This window comes from Sturnus vulgaris, chromosome 5 (assembly GCF_052056855.1).
Source record: "Sturnus vulgaris isolate bStuVul1 chromosome 5, bStuVul1.hap1, whole genome shotgun sequence".
NCBI lineage: Eukaryota > Metazoa > Chordata > Aves > Passeriformes > Sturnidae > Sturnus > Sturnus vulgaris.
This window is the reverse complement of record NC_142247.1, coordinates 59,871,459-59,886,461: the sequence shown is the minus strand read 5'-3', so window position 1 is coordinate 59,886,461 and position 15,003 is coordinate 59,871,459. Positions and strand designations below refer to the sequence as shown.

The 15,003-nt window shown below is 35.2% G+C and overlaps 1 protein-coding gene across 1 annotated transcript in view; it reads left to right on the top strand.

Annotated features, from left to right (window-relative positions):
• The window catches only part of CPNE8 (copine 8), a 72,849-nt gene extending 58,234 nt beyond the window's left edge, over positions 1 to 14,615 (top strand). The window contains exons 16-20 of the mRNA XM_014868965.2: positions 377 to 504; positions 3,877 to 3,979; positions 6,580 to 6,637; positions 9,170 to 9,243; positions 12,652 to 14,615. Of these exons, the coding sequence (XP_014724451.1) occupies positions 377 to 504; positions 3,877 to 3,979; positions 6,580 to 6,637; positions 9,170 to 9,243; positions 12,652 to 12,840 (552 nt within the window). The 3' untranslated portion in view covers positions 12,841 to 14,615. The remainder of the gene's footprint in view (positions 1 to 376; positions 505 to 3,876; positions 3,980 to 6,579; positions 6,638 to 9,169; positions 9,244 to 12,651) is intronic.
• Positions 14,616 to 15,003: the final 388 nt, after the last annotated feature.

Sequence of the window (15,003 nt, the reverse complement as noted above, 5' to 3'; positions counted from 1 at the left end):
GCCTGAACTGTGCTCCTAAACATGCTTCCAGTTTTACATCTGACCTGCAAGGCATACCTTAAATCCTTGCAGGGAAATGGCTGTTACTGTTGTATGTACAAAGGAGTGTTTAATTACACTAAAGGTGGTATTTATGTCTAGGAGCCAGTCCCAATGATTCAGAGTCTGAGGCTGGTAGAACCTCCTTACCTCAGCAGTTAACACTCACAAGCAGACATGGCACTTACACTGGGCATTTGTAGCAAACTCTCTGAATAGATCTTAGAATGCTTAGGTCTTTGCCTTTTAAAAATGTACACTGGATAGTGTTCATTACCCTACATAATTTTTACTTCGTAATTACTTATAGTGATTAATCATATCTTGTTTTCATTAGAATGGAAACCCTCAAAACCCATACTGCCATGGAATTGATGGTGTAATGGAGGCATATTACAGGAGTCTAAAATGTGTACAGCTTTATGGACCAACAAACTTTGCTCCTGTAATTAATCATGTAGCCAGGTAAGCATCACAATAGGTGCTGTGCAGAAACTTCATGTCAGAACAAAAACTGCATATAAAAGGCTGACAGTTACAAAGAAAGGTATTGATTGACAGTTGTTTTGTTTATTCAGTCCCATGATTACCTTGTGTCTTCGTGTAGGTTTGAAGACCACGTGCTAGTATTATGCAGAATTTAATTGCTGGTTAAAAAGAAACACAAGTGATCCAGTTGACCAGCCTGAGTCAAAATCTTAGGAGAAATCATAAGGAAAGAAAATTTTTGTTGTGTCATGTTCCTTTTTTGTTCTTCAGAGCACGGAATTATTGCTTCACAGAAAATACATGCATCTATCAAAAATTTTTATAAACTATGAGTTTATAATCGCTTAGTGTCCCAAATGTCAACAAAATCTTCCAGGTTTCTCTGTGCCAACAATTCCCAGCTGGTAGTGGCACTTTTAAGGCAGTGATACAGCTATCACCATTGGGAAGCCATGCTGCTGTTATGCAACACCTTATCTTACTCCTCAAAGTAAAAACCTTCCCATGTTTATAGAAGTTTGTTAAGAAGGATAATGTTGACTTATTTTGGCAGACAAGATCTTGACTTATAATCTTGAGCTCAAGACCTTGGCAGTATAATCCCTCCATGAATTTATATAGGAGGGTGATATGGCTTAGATGATTTGCTGAACAGATTTTATTTTATTTGTAGACACAAAGAACTACTGGTTACAAAATAAAGAAGTAGGGATGTGAAAGTCACTGTACTGGTAATGTTTTATTTATGAGCTTGCAAAATAGCTAATTTTAATAGGAAGAGATATTTATATGCTATCTGGTTTGCTGCTGGTAGTTCTACAGACCAGCAGAAAATAAATTGCAAATTCTGTGGTGCAGAGAATTTTCTGTGCCCCCTGGCATGGCTAGATAGTTGATTTCAGCTATTTATCATTAGGGTTAGTTGTTTTGTCTTCAGATCATACCATTAAAATTATGTGCTTGTCATCTGAGAGTAGCTGTCTCCTTTAATCTTTCCTTTGACATGATCTCTTCAGTAGCAGTTTTCCATGTATGTGGGCACTCAGTGTCTGCATTAGCCACATTATCTGGAAGTCTAACCCAACAGTTTTTCTGGCTCTTTCTTTTTCTTCAGAACTGGTCAGAGTAGCTGAGATACCTGACTGAGAACGTGGCAATTTATCTCAAGGCTGCTGTTCATTGCAAAAATTGAAAATTTTTATCCAGTGTTGTCAAAGCATTGGCATAAAATTAGTTCTTTTTCTCACCGGCTGTTTTTCAGGAATATTTGCCAACTTTTGCAGAATAACAGAAGGCTGTTCGCTGGTAGTAGTAGTCCTTGCACTGAGCTTTTGTCTAAATATCAAGTTGTTGCAAACTTTGGGAGCTCCTCCTGGTAGCAAATCATACATTACAGTGGGCAAGCTAAGTGTCTTCACAAGGATTTCTACTGCGTGATCATCCCTAGAGCAACCTATGTATCACTCCAGTTCTCAGTAGCACCAATTTCCTTCAAGGTTCAATTTCTTGATTATTCTTGTGACTCTCAAGGACATGGTCCTGCCCTGCAGTTACTCTTTAAATCTACCTTCAGCCTCAAAGAAATTTCTTCTTTCCACATCCCTCCTACTTAAAAGAGTGCCTTTGATGAATGTCTGTAAACAGTATCAGATATTACTATCCTGTTGTGATATTGGTATTCTTTGGAAACTCTTTAGGCAGATAATGATTTTTTTATCCTTTCCCCAGTTAGAGAGTTATCTAAACTACACCAGATTCAGCTTAGTGTCATCTCTCATCTCCTCTCCTCATATAAGATCTTTCTTGCTTTGTAGCATTTTACTCTGTGAAAAATTTGAAATAACGGAATTTCTGTTCCATTTCTTCAGTGTAGATATGTAGACAGTGTTAAGTGCTCAGATAGGAAAATAATGTTTATTTTACTCTCTGATTTACAACCTACCTACCATCATTGAAAAATTTATAAGCATTGTGGAAAAGTGAGATAAAAGAAGTCTCTGCATGGCAGTGAAAATGTGTTCCATGGTAGGCCTTGCTAATCTCAATGTTTAACTATCACTCCCTACTGCCAGTGTGCAGATGGGTGATATCCAGCAGGTTCACTGCTTGTATGGCTTCTTTACCTGTCTGTATCTTGGGACTGGAAGATGGTGACATTGTGTAAACTAGTTGTGGCTTTCTCCAAACTCTTATAAAATGTGACTGCAGCATTGTATTTATCAGAAGTACTTGCTTGCCAATGCACTGTGTTGTTATCAGAGAATTTTGTAAGCATATGCAAGCATCATGGCCATCATTGAACATACTCTGTTCAGTGAACCAGGCCTTTCATACTCAGTGACCAAAAAAATAGTGAGTTCTTTGACAGTCATATTAGGTTATTGGGCATGTATTGAAAAGTATTCTTGTGGCAACTAATTTTTTTTCTTTTACTGCTCTCTATACAACTCACTGCACAAGGTTCTACTTTTTCACTTCTTCGCAGTACCAAGGATCTTTATAGAAGTAGGAACTGTAGTGGCTGTGAAGCAGCAAACAGCTTCCCACAAAAAAATAAGTTCTTCTGTTCAGACTATAGAGTTTAGTGAGGCTGTTGGGACTCCTTCTCTTTCAGGACTTTGCAAACCTTCAAAAGCTGCTCATTTTCAAAGAGTAGTTGCTTCTTGGGTCCTTTGACTGAGGTGGGAATGGCACTGGGTGTATTTTATCTTGCATTCCTGTACAGCACAAGGAGAAGCTTGAGTCTGGAAGAAAAGGACATCAGTGGGTAGTGCAAAGAAATTTATATCTAACCCAGGGTTGCAGGGTACATGTTCAGCCATTTTACATACACATAAATGTGAACTATAAATCTGCAATCGTGGTCAACAGTAAGTAATCTGGATTTGTAAAGGAAAAAAAAAAGAAGAGAAAAATATGCAGCATGTTGATTCCTGTTAAGTTTTCTAAACCCAACCATTCAGTAGTGATGTATACCCTTCATACAAAGCTATGTACCCCAAAGGGTAATACCTGTTAAACAGCTTAGGCTTTCTAATGTCTCATGATTCTATAAAGCACATTCAGTCCATGCTCCTTTTGGTAGTGGTTCAGTTCCCATTTTTCACTGATGCAACACGTCAGTGTTCTGCAACATGCAGATTATCAATATTGTATTAGTTATGTTTTTTCAATGTTCTCATTTAAGAGTATAATGTCTGGCTTAGTTATGAATATCTTTACTTTTGAAATTCACTGTATTATGCTTTTCAGTCCTTGGTAGTAAAATTTTACAAATACAGCTTTTTTTCATATTAATTCCTTTAATAATTTTTTTTACTATTATAATGTTGATTTTTCTTCCCTTAGATATGCTGCTTCAGTAAAAGATGGCTCCCAGTATTTTGTTCTTCTCATTATTACAGATGGAGTTATATCTGATATGGCTCAGACAAAAGAATCCATAGTGAATGTAAGTTTTACTGAAAGTGTTGAAAGTATGTTTCTAGGAATTCATATTTTAGGCACTAGGTGTGTTCCATAAGTGCCTATTTTTACCAAACATGAAAAGTTTATGCATAAAGATGAAAAGAAAGCAAAAGTTAAACTTGACCTAATTAGATAGTGTTCTGTGATAAATGATACTCCTCTCTTACACTGTATGTTCGTATGATTTTCCTCTCTACTTCTTGCCTCCTCCTTCCTCATGCATGTCCCACTATGCAGTCTTGCATAGTAAACTCTTTTCTATCTTTCTCATAATTGCAGACAGCTGTGATCCCCACACTTTTTATAAACTAACCCCAACTTTCTAATCTTAAATGGCAAGCATACCAATAATCTGATTGCCATCAAAACAGTCCCCTAAAACTCTGTAAGTTCCTTATTTCCTAGTTTTCTGCATTATTTTCAGTATTTTTCTCTTCAAAACTGCTATGTGTGTAGGTAAAATTCTATATTATGAGCAGGTTCTATTGTGCTTTTGCCCATGAGAAATTTCAGATGAAAGTACGCACAGAAACACTCCTAGACATGGTTGGAAAAGATCTCTTCCAATAGTTTTTAACATACCACAGTGGAGCTGGTTAACAGCAAAGGGGTGAGTTGAAAAGCCTACGTTAAAGTAATTTAGCATCATGTCCAAGTGAATAGTATAGAATTAGGTGGCATTGTTTTGAAGACCCACTTTCAGTACCTCCTGAGGGATTTGATACTTTGCACTTTGTGGGGTGCCATGAAAATACTGCCCCAGTGTGCTGCTTCTCACTAGGGAGCAAGATGCCCTCGAGTCCCAGCCTGCAGCACATACACAGAATCTGTGTATTAGTAAGCTTGGAAATTCATTCTCCAGCCCAGCCTAGAAGTTTGAAACATGATTTCTTTTAGATGAGCTGCTTTTAGGTGACAAAAAGGCTCACAAAAAGTGAGGAAAAAAAGGGCAGTTCTTGATTGTGACTCACCCTTCTGTTTGAAGTCTGTGCATAAGAGACCAGCAAGTGCTGTTGGCTTGTAAGATTAATTCATTTGCCACTAAGACATGCAGAAGAACCTTGTTTTCAGTAATAGTTCATTTTGACGAATAATGACTGTTAGTCTACAATGGTCTGGAAACACAGCAGATGCGTTGTTAGCTTGCAATAAGTGGAAGTTTGGGAATATTTGCTCTCTTGGTTTTTTATGAAGAGGCCTTCATTTCTCTGCATATATCTTGAAATATGAGCACAGTGTACCATGACAGAACTAATTAATGCTATTCAGTAGCAGTTTTTTCAGTCTTAATATCCGTAATACTAAAAAGGGCAATGATGTCCAATGCAACTTGATGTGTATAAAACTCAGAATTTCAATTTCAATTTTTAACATTAATTGTGCTTTTAGGCATCTTTCTCATTACAGCATATATGTCAGACACATTCTGTTTTACCAAACTGTTTAAAGGTTATGCTGTCATTCAGGAAATGCCAACACTTTAGTTTATATGCAAAAGTTTAACTCTTTGTCTTTATGCTGTCCTTGCTACTTACTGTTTCATATTTCATTGCATCATATAATTCTGTGTCTGTGTGAGTAGGCATCTCTTTAAAAGATACGTTTTTCTACATTTTTCACAATCAAGAAATAACATTCTAGAAAATATCTGAAAAATAAAAGGTTCTGTTCTAAGAGATCATAAGGTGTACATCTATGGGTTTTTTTGACCAGTGTATACTCCTGTTTAATCTTTAAAATTTTAAGGTTTATCAGAATATCTCAGTAAGCAACAGAATTAGCTCAGTAAGTTGTCAACCTTGGCATTTGCTGATTGTTCTTTGGTTTTAGCTGATACGTTCTTCATCAGAGGCAGGTTCACATTATTTCTATAAACTGATGCTACTATCAGGGCAGGAGAATCCAATATTTAAGATAGTGTCTTTGTAATGTTAACGATTTTACAGTTTATTCTGGAAAAGCCAGATATCATCTTTGAATGAAAAAGATTAAGTAAAATTAAAAATCTTACCACAGGCCAATTCTATATCTTGCTTTTCTGTGGCATGGATAATTGAGTAAAATTTCGTTAATGGGATAAATGTAATACACATATTGCCCAAATAGATTGTTTATTTTCTTTTAAAAATTCGCATAAGATCAATGTACAAAATAGTGTCCTGTAGTTGCAAGCAGCTGCGTAATACCAAGAAACAGTAAAGCATCTTTAAATAAATGTCAGACTGGTATTAGTTACATGTTTGCAATTACTGTCAGTTTACAAAAGTTTCTAAGAGAAATTTGTCCTCTTAGTTGTCATATTAGTATTAAATGCTAACATAGTTTGTTGTCTTTAATTAGCATCCTATAAGATTGAAAGACTTAGTACTGAAAACGTAAAATAATCCTGTGCCTTTCTGTCTTCATCCAAGATGTTTTATACCAGTTAAGCAGACAGTTTATACCACTCAACCTTTTTAGGGGGGAAAAATTATTCTTTAAAACACAATTTTTGTGTATTTTTTGTTCACTTTTTTCTCAGATCTCATATTATTGGCAGAGGTTATGTAATACACTAAACTTCCTTTTCTTCTTTTTTTGAAGGCTTCAAAGCTTCCAATGTCCATAATTATAGTGGGGGTAGGACCAGCAGAGTTTGACGGTAAGTGTTCCAGTGTTTTTTCTATTTTTTTTTTAATATTTGCTTACGTTTTAGTAATATGGGGCTTTTCAAACAAATATTGGTCTTTAAAAGAACATTATATGAAGCGAGGAGTGACTGCTGTTGGCATTTCCAGCTGGATTGATTGATAACTCAGTGTGATTACAAGCTACCATGTGGAGCTGAGTAGCCCCTCAGGCTCTCTGTTCAAGTTAGAACCATATGGGGGCTCAGCATTTACAGTAAAGTAAGTATACTCAAGCAATATTAAATTTCTTCAACACAAATATTTAGATGCCTCATGAAGTGTCAGTTGACTGGAAATATTGATCTTACTGCAGTAATAAAATCTTGAGAAAAATAAATACATTTGGGGTGATCTGGAATGAACAGGGCTTCACTTGGTAACAGGAGTGAGCCCTACTGTGTAGCAGCATTGACAGAATATTACATACAGCAGGAGAGAAATTACCAGGTTGTTTACATATTCTTTCTATGATATTCTGGAACACCATTCTCTGTTGAAATAACTAAGCTGCTTCCATTATTTGTATTAATTTATTAATTAATATACTACTACCACAGATGTTTAGAGTTTACTAATGACTGTACATGTTAATTCTTGTACAAACACTCTAAATGTAGAAAAAAGAGGAAAAAACAGATAAAAATTATTTATTTAAAATTTATTTTATTTTATTACAAGCATTATTCTTACTCTGTTTGGCAAAGTGGTATATTAGTCATAATTTTATGTGTCTTATTCCATGAAGAAATTGTCCAGGTGAACACTTACACTTCAGATGATTGTATGCCACAATCAGTGAGAAAAGACAGTTTAAGTTTATATTTATAAATACATATGATGGAAATTTGTAGACTTCATTTTTACTCCTGAGAATTCCAGCATGGTCCGAATGGTATGTTACTTACCATTCTCTCACCCCTCCATTGCATTTCCCCTTTCTCCCTGTTTGTCTAGTCCTTGGATTTGCCCAGGCCCCCTTTCTCAGTCAGGACATGTTCTTGGGGTGTCATCCCTGCCCCTTTCCTGAAGTCTGGATTCTGTTTGTACTGCAGGATAGTTTCCATCTGTGGAGCCACAATCCTGGCGTGTACTGCCTCAGTACACGAGATTCACCCATTAGGTGTATGCCAAGTCTGTATGCCATCAGTGCCCAAGAGGACAGAGAAATTACTTCCATCTACAAAAATTCCTCCTGGAATACACAACAGACTCCATGTCTGCTGTGCATGCTGGAGAAGTGTGTGTGCAGGAGGGTGATGTTTAGGCACAGTCTGGACATTCAAGTGACCCTGAAGCTTCAGTTCTGCCATAGAGAGACCAAGCTGCTCCTCTTCAGATCTCCCCATTCCCTAGATCTCCCAGCCCTTGGGAGATACCAGGGGAGTTCTTAAAAGTCTGAAGCTTGGGTAGATGACACATTTGTCAGAGCTTTACTTAAAGGATGTGAGAATGACTATAGCAAGTCACAACAGGATCATTTTTGTCCAGTATTCTGTATCTAACCGTGGGTAGTTTCCTAGAGAATATTAGGAGCAGACTAAACAAATATGATACTTCCCTGAGTACTGTTTTTAGGTTGGAGTTTCGTGGGTAGGATGTGCTTTAAGTCTGTTTTGGAAATTTTTTAGTGAAACTCCTTCAAATACTTGTTCAGTCTCCTGGTTTGAGCACACGTATGTTTTTGCAACAGCATCATCAGGCAACATGCTCTGCAGACCTACTGATTGGTTTCTTTGAACAAATATGGTCAGAAGAACTCGGTTTTCAAGTGCTGGCTTCAGTGAATTCAACCCAATTTGTAAACCCCTGAGAAGCTCAGTGGTGCAGGGCTTTGATTTTCATAGTGTACTGAAAGAAGGTTTGTAGAATTGCAGATCCAACATCTGAGCAATAATCTGAGATCCCAAATCCATCCATTTCAACACTGACAAGAGAGCAGGTACATCTTTCTACCTAGAATGGCTTCCAGGTATCTGGACAACAGAGATTTCCTGTTTCCTGCTCAGGAGATACAAGAAGAATTGCTCAATAAATTTAATAATATTTTAAGCACTCCTCATTCCTTAGCATTAGAAGATACTGCTTTTTCAGTGTGAATTGTGAGTTATTACCTCCGTGCTGTATCCTCTGATAACTTGTGTAACAATAGCTGCTGAAGATGAATTCTTCTCCACCTTTCAAAGTGTATATATATATTGCCTTACAAAACCAGATATACTCGCTGTTTTGAGAGATGAAAGGATAAAACTTTGTCATAGTCTGTTCTTTTCTGAAGATGACAATAAAGATAAAAGTATGTATTGTCACCATGAAAAAGTGCAAAACAGCTACAAAACATGATGTATTTTATGATGCAAATGATCTTAACAGAGTTACCGAAAGAATTGTTGGTTTTATTGCTCGAATGTATAAGTTGTCTGACCTTTTCCTCAATAAGATGATTTTGTTGTATACCTGAACTCATAGGCTTTTTTTGGTTTTTTGTTGTTTTTTTTTTTTTTAAGCTATGGAAGAACTGGATGGGGATGTAGTGAGGATTTCCTCAAGAGGAAGGTTTGCAGAAAGAGACATTGTGCAGGTGGGAGAGAAAATATATTCTCGTAGATAGATTTTCCTCTGTTTTGAATTCTCGTTTCTGTCTATATTCCTACCTTTCATTTTACCTTAGCACTGACATATTTTATCTTGAAATGTTTATAACAAGCTCAGAAACTCTCTGTGATAGCTCTAAGCCTTTTTATAATGCACAGTAGTGGATTTGCATTTGTCAGGAAATTACCTCTAACTGGCAGGACACTGTTGTAAAGTCTTGGTGTGTTATGCAGCCACGAAGAAGAGCTAGCTATTGAAAATTTGGAGAAACATGATGTTTCTAGAAAAAATGATATCTATCTAAAATTAAATCCTATATGGAAGCAGTATTTTCCTGACAGTGGCTAAGTATTTAAGTTGGAAGGGTCCTACAACAGACATTAAGTACAGGGCTGATTGAAAGTTAGAGCATGTTAATAAGGGCATTGTCCAAATGCCTCTTAAACACTGACAGGATCCTTAGATTCAAACCTCACCTTGGATCTGCCATTTCTTCTTCCTGTATTCCTCCTATTTGTCAAACTTCATAGTGTTCACTTATTTTTTCTCTTACTTTTTTTCTCTTATTTCTCTTCAAGACAGGTTGGATTTTTATATTGTTGTTTAGTAGAATATATATAGAGGGAGAATAACTGAGCCATTTCAATAGCTCATACTGCGTGGTAATTAAGGTCAGATAGCAGCTGATGAACATTGGAATATGTTTATTTATTTGCATTTATATCTGCAGGAACTGAAACTTTTCAAAATGTTTAAATTTACAAATACTGATAGGTGAATATTTAAGGATTGATTGATAACTGCTGATGGATGTAATATTTCAATCCAAGGATGTGTTCAAAGCACGTATTTGACACCTGATTTTATAGTTTGGTTTTATTTGAATACAAAAATAAAGAAATCTACATAAATATATGGAAATTAAAATGATCAGATCTTTTTCTTCAGTCTTCTTGCATACTACATTAAAATTCCCTCTCTTTTTTTTTCTAAATGGGGATTAGAAATGAGCATAAGATGACAGAAATGAAATTACCCTCAGATTCTATGGATATACACTAAAGAAAGTCTTGGATTCCTAAATTCTAATAGTTGAGAAAGATAGCTTTTTCATTTTTGCAACATACAGAGATAACAGCTGATGGGAAAGTAAGATACCAAAACTCTTAGAAGAGTAAAACGTGCTGGCTCCTTTGGTCATTGTTGTCAGATAGTTTTAAAAGTAGGGATGCTGTAAGACAGCTGAACAAGAGATAAGAAACTTTTTCTCATTTTGTCAAAGCCTTTGTTCCTTGGTGGTCCTTTATGTTCCTTATTGGCTGGAGAAGACCTGTCAGTAATCTGTTTTTCTGTAAATGTCAGTGCCTTCAACAGAGCAGTGAGTGGGGTGGACCCCAAGCTAGTATTTCTGCAAAGCCCTGTGTGCCATGTCAGATTTTTTACAACTATTTCAGATATCTCTGGCATGCATTACACTTATATTTAAATTCATTTAAATATAAGCAACATAATTTCTCTAGTAACGGCAGCCCAAAAAACTTCAAAGAGCATAAAATGGATAGAATTCTAACATCTTATAAACAAGATTTGTGAAAATGCTTTGCATCAGAAATTACTAACCTAAGCTGAAAGTAAAAAAAAAAAAAATGCAATGAATACCCTTCTGTATTTCTTTGGAATTAATTGCATATCAGAATTGTAATAAAACATGTATTTATTATTAATATATCTTAATCAGAATGTTGTCCCATGCCATATTGAATTACCCGAAGACAGTATTATTTTGTGCTCTTTTTTTCTGTCTAAATACTAACAAATATTTACTTTATAGACTAAATAAATAAATAAATAGGGATTCTGTCAAACCCTCTGTTTGGTTTGACCTTTATTTTCTATCCAGCAGGCTAAAACTGATTTGCCTTTATAAAACTAACTACTCAAATATAAAAAGTTTATTTTTTTGTGTATTAGGTTAATTAAAATTAACTAGTGAAATTACTTATTAATTCTAACAGTATTGTGAAATATTTTGATTAAATTAGTACAGGAAAAGCTTGTCTGATAAGTGAGTCACTGTATGTGGTTATTTACTACTGACTGCAACTCATGTAAGGGCATATTCTTTACTATTTCTTCCTCACTAGAATGTATACATATTGTAGGGACTTATTACATGTGTACAAATTCTTCCTCAGTTTCTTTTAAATTTCTGCTCCTTTCTTATCCTTTTGTTGTTTAAGACATTTTAGGAGAATATTTACTTGTAGCGATGCACCTGTTGTTTCTCCTGAGAATTTTTCATATCAGCCTTTTAAATTAAACCCGTAAATTATAGAAAAAGCACTTGATGTTCCATCAGTTTCCCTTTGGTTTCTCTTACACCTTTGTTTCTATTCCTCTGCCATTTCCACGTGAGCTGTCCTTGTACATCTCTAGGTTTGCTTACCTGTCCATAGTTCCTCCAGCTCCTCTGACATCTGTGCAGTGTGAGAGGAGAAGAGCAGCTAAATCAGGCATCTGTGTTGTGTAATTGCATCTGAAGAATTACACTGTTGAAACAGCCCTGCTTTGCTACAGAACAGTGGTCTGAGATTTCATGTCTGCAGGCTGCTGGGTGAGGTGATCTCTTAGGATGGGACACATGTTCTCAAACTCACACTACATGTACATTTTATACAAGGAAAAAATCGAGGAGCCTGGATTGTTTCTTTTTTGTATGCCAGTAGCACACGATTCTCGTTAAGTATCACGGAATCCAAGCCAGGAGTGGGCAGGTTTACATGTTGAACATCTGGATATCACAGAACAAGTTTGGTTTTGATCCAATCTTTTTTGCTTAGCTTCTTTATGCTTTTGTTAGTATCATATTAAAAGTGTTCAGGTGGTTCATAGTTCTACTGGGTATAATGCGAAACGGTAAAAAAATTTAAAGTCACCCTTTCTGTTTTGTTTACTTCAGAGGTCAAAAAAATTTATTCACCAAGTGCCAGAGGGGAGGCAGTCTGGTGGGCAGCCCCAGGAGCAGGGAATGTAAGCTAAGAATAGCTTTCTGAAACAATTATCTTCTTGCATGGAAAAGGTTGAGAGATAACCCAAATATATCAGTGAAGCGTGTCATCAGCAATCTGGGCTAGCCATGGCTCATGTGAAGGGGTTCACCTAAGTGAAAGCATTACACTATTTCTATTAGATGGCAGATCTGTACAAATTGAGATACAATGTATATTTATAAAATATATAACATAAAATGCAATGTATTTATATGTACATTAAAGCTGTGTAATGTAACATATTCATGTACTCTAACTCCCTAGGTTAAGCTTTCTTATTTTTATATTGTAAGATATATTCTGTGTCTGCATGATGGTCTGAGTGAGCATCTCTTGTTTTGTAGTTTGTGCCATTCCGAGATTACATTGACAGAAGTGGAAACCACGTGTTAAGCATGGCAAGACTTGCTAAGGATGTATTGGCTGAAATCCCAGAACAGTTTCTGTCCTACATGAGAGTCAGAGGAATAAAGCCATCACCTGCACCACCACCCTACACCCCCCCAATTCACGTGTTGCAGACTCAGATATGACTGCTCTGAAGTGTTTAGCATTTTCACAAATCTCTGGATGCAGCAGTAGCTTCTGATAACTTTTTGGAGCTAGAAAAGTTCTCTTCACATACCAAAATTCTCCTATAGTTGCATAAGCAACTGTAAAGCTTTTAAATGCTAGGAGCAAGCTGTTGATGTTCTGAGACTTTTTTTTTAATCCAAACACCCTACTTTTTTGATGTATTTATTGGAGGGGGAAAGCACAAGTCAGGTTTTCAACTCAGAAGATTGGGTCCTCTCTGAATACTGTGTGTATATAAATGTATAGGAATGCTACTACTCTGTATCAATGTTTACATGTTACTATTTTTAAATTTCAGTACTTTTATAACTATTCTTAAGAATAAAAGTTTGGAATATCGACTCACTTGTCTTCTAGCTTGCAATAGGTTGTCACAAGATAACAAGAGAAGCAATATCTCTTTGAATGTTTGTCCAGACTAATACAAATGAAAGCTAAGAAAAGGACAAATATATCGATGTGTTTTAAAGTAACTGAAGTGCTTCAATCAGTGCTTAGTAATCCATTCATCTCATGTACTGAAAATTTCAACTCCTAAATGTGAATAGCATAACTGCATATAACTTAAAACTAACTCCAGACTCTGAGGGGGAGGTATGTGTATTTTTTCAGAGATTCTCCAATTTCGAAGTTTATCTAAGTTTACAGTTTTTTAAACTAACTGCTGAAACAAATTAGAATAGTTACTTGCTATAATTAATTAAAGAAAATTACCTCAATCCAGAACTATCAGTGTATTATAGTTGACTCATTGAGCTCGTTAAATCATATCATGCATTCCTTAAAGTACTGGAAATCTTGCATCAGAAATGTCTTTTGAAGTGATTACAGCAAATGTTTTATAGTGGACAATTTTAAACTTAAAAAATTTAAGATTTTAACTTTTTTTTTGTCTAGATTGCCCATTCAAAGGGATGCTGACTCTTAATATTTGGGTTTAATGTTGTCATTTAATCACATTTCCATTCAGAGTGCATGAATAATAAAGTTAATTAACTGGTTTAAAAATTGCACAACTATGTTGCTTTGTGCACAATTTTGTGTACGGAAGTACCCCAAAAAATTTATTATATGCCTGTTCGTATATAATTATAAAATGGTTTTGCATGTATATTTTGTACAAAATACACAGTTTTGTGAGTTTGTGTCAGATATATTTTATTTAGAACTAATGGCCTTAAATTTCACAAAACTCCTGAAATGATTGTGAATTGCCTTCAAATACTATTTAAACTGAACATTTTAAATTTTTTTGTGTCAGTTTTAATTGTCTTGTATATGTAACTTTTTTCTTTGCATATAACCTGTTTCCTAATTCTGTTTCTTACTACTGTATGTTGTAATGTACAGTATAAAACTGAGGTGCATTTTTTAAGCATGAGAAGTTTTTTGCCAGAGAGCATATCTTCAATATTAATGGCATATAACTATGTAAATGCAGAATCTTCCATTTTTAAATACATTTAAATTCCTTTAACTATTTCATGTGGGTAATTAACGTTTTCCAAATAATTATTCTGTTAACAAAAACAAACAAAAAACAAACTTTTTTTTTGTAAAAAAAAAGTCTTGTTTAATTTTTATTTTGAAACCATTTTTACATAAATATGGACTTTAATTTTCTCACCAAAATATGTATTTCTTAGTGGGTTGATGTTGCATGAGTAAAATTTGATACTTGGCAACTACAAATTTTGATGAAAGTGCATCATAAAGAGTAAGTTTAAATCTACTGTGTGGTGGTGGTGTTCTCCTTTAATCTTCTGGTTTTATTTTTTGCACGGACAGTGTTGGCACTTTTGAAAAACTAAAGTTATACTATGTTTCTGTTGTTTCATTTGATTAGATAAATCTTTATGCTGCTACTTATGTTGAATCCCAATGGGCCATGTATGGACTATGTATTCAACATATCACTAGAAGGCCAGAAAACAAACTTACAAAACAAACAAACCTTTTATTAGTTCAAAGATTAGTCTCAAAACTAATCTAGCAGTTCATTTAACAAGTGAAAGAACTTTTAAAGAAAGGTATTACTTTCATCAAAGTTATTTTGTCTGTCTGGCCTAAGTACCAGCCTCTTCTATTCCATGCTGGGTTTTTTTCCTGTTCAGTGTTGA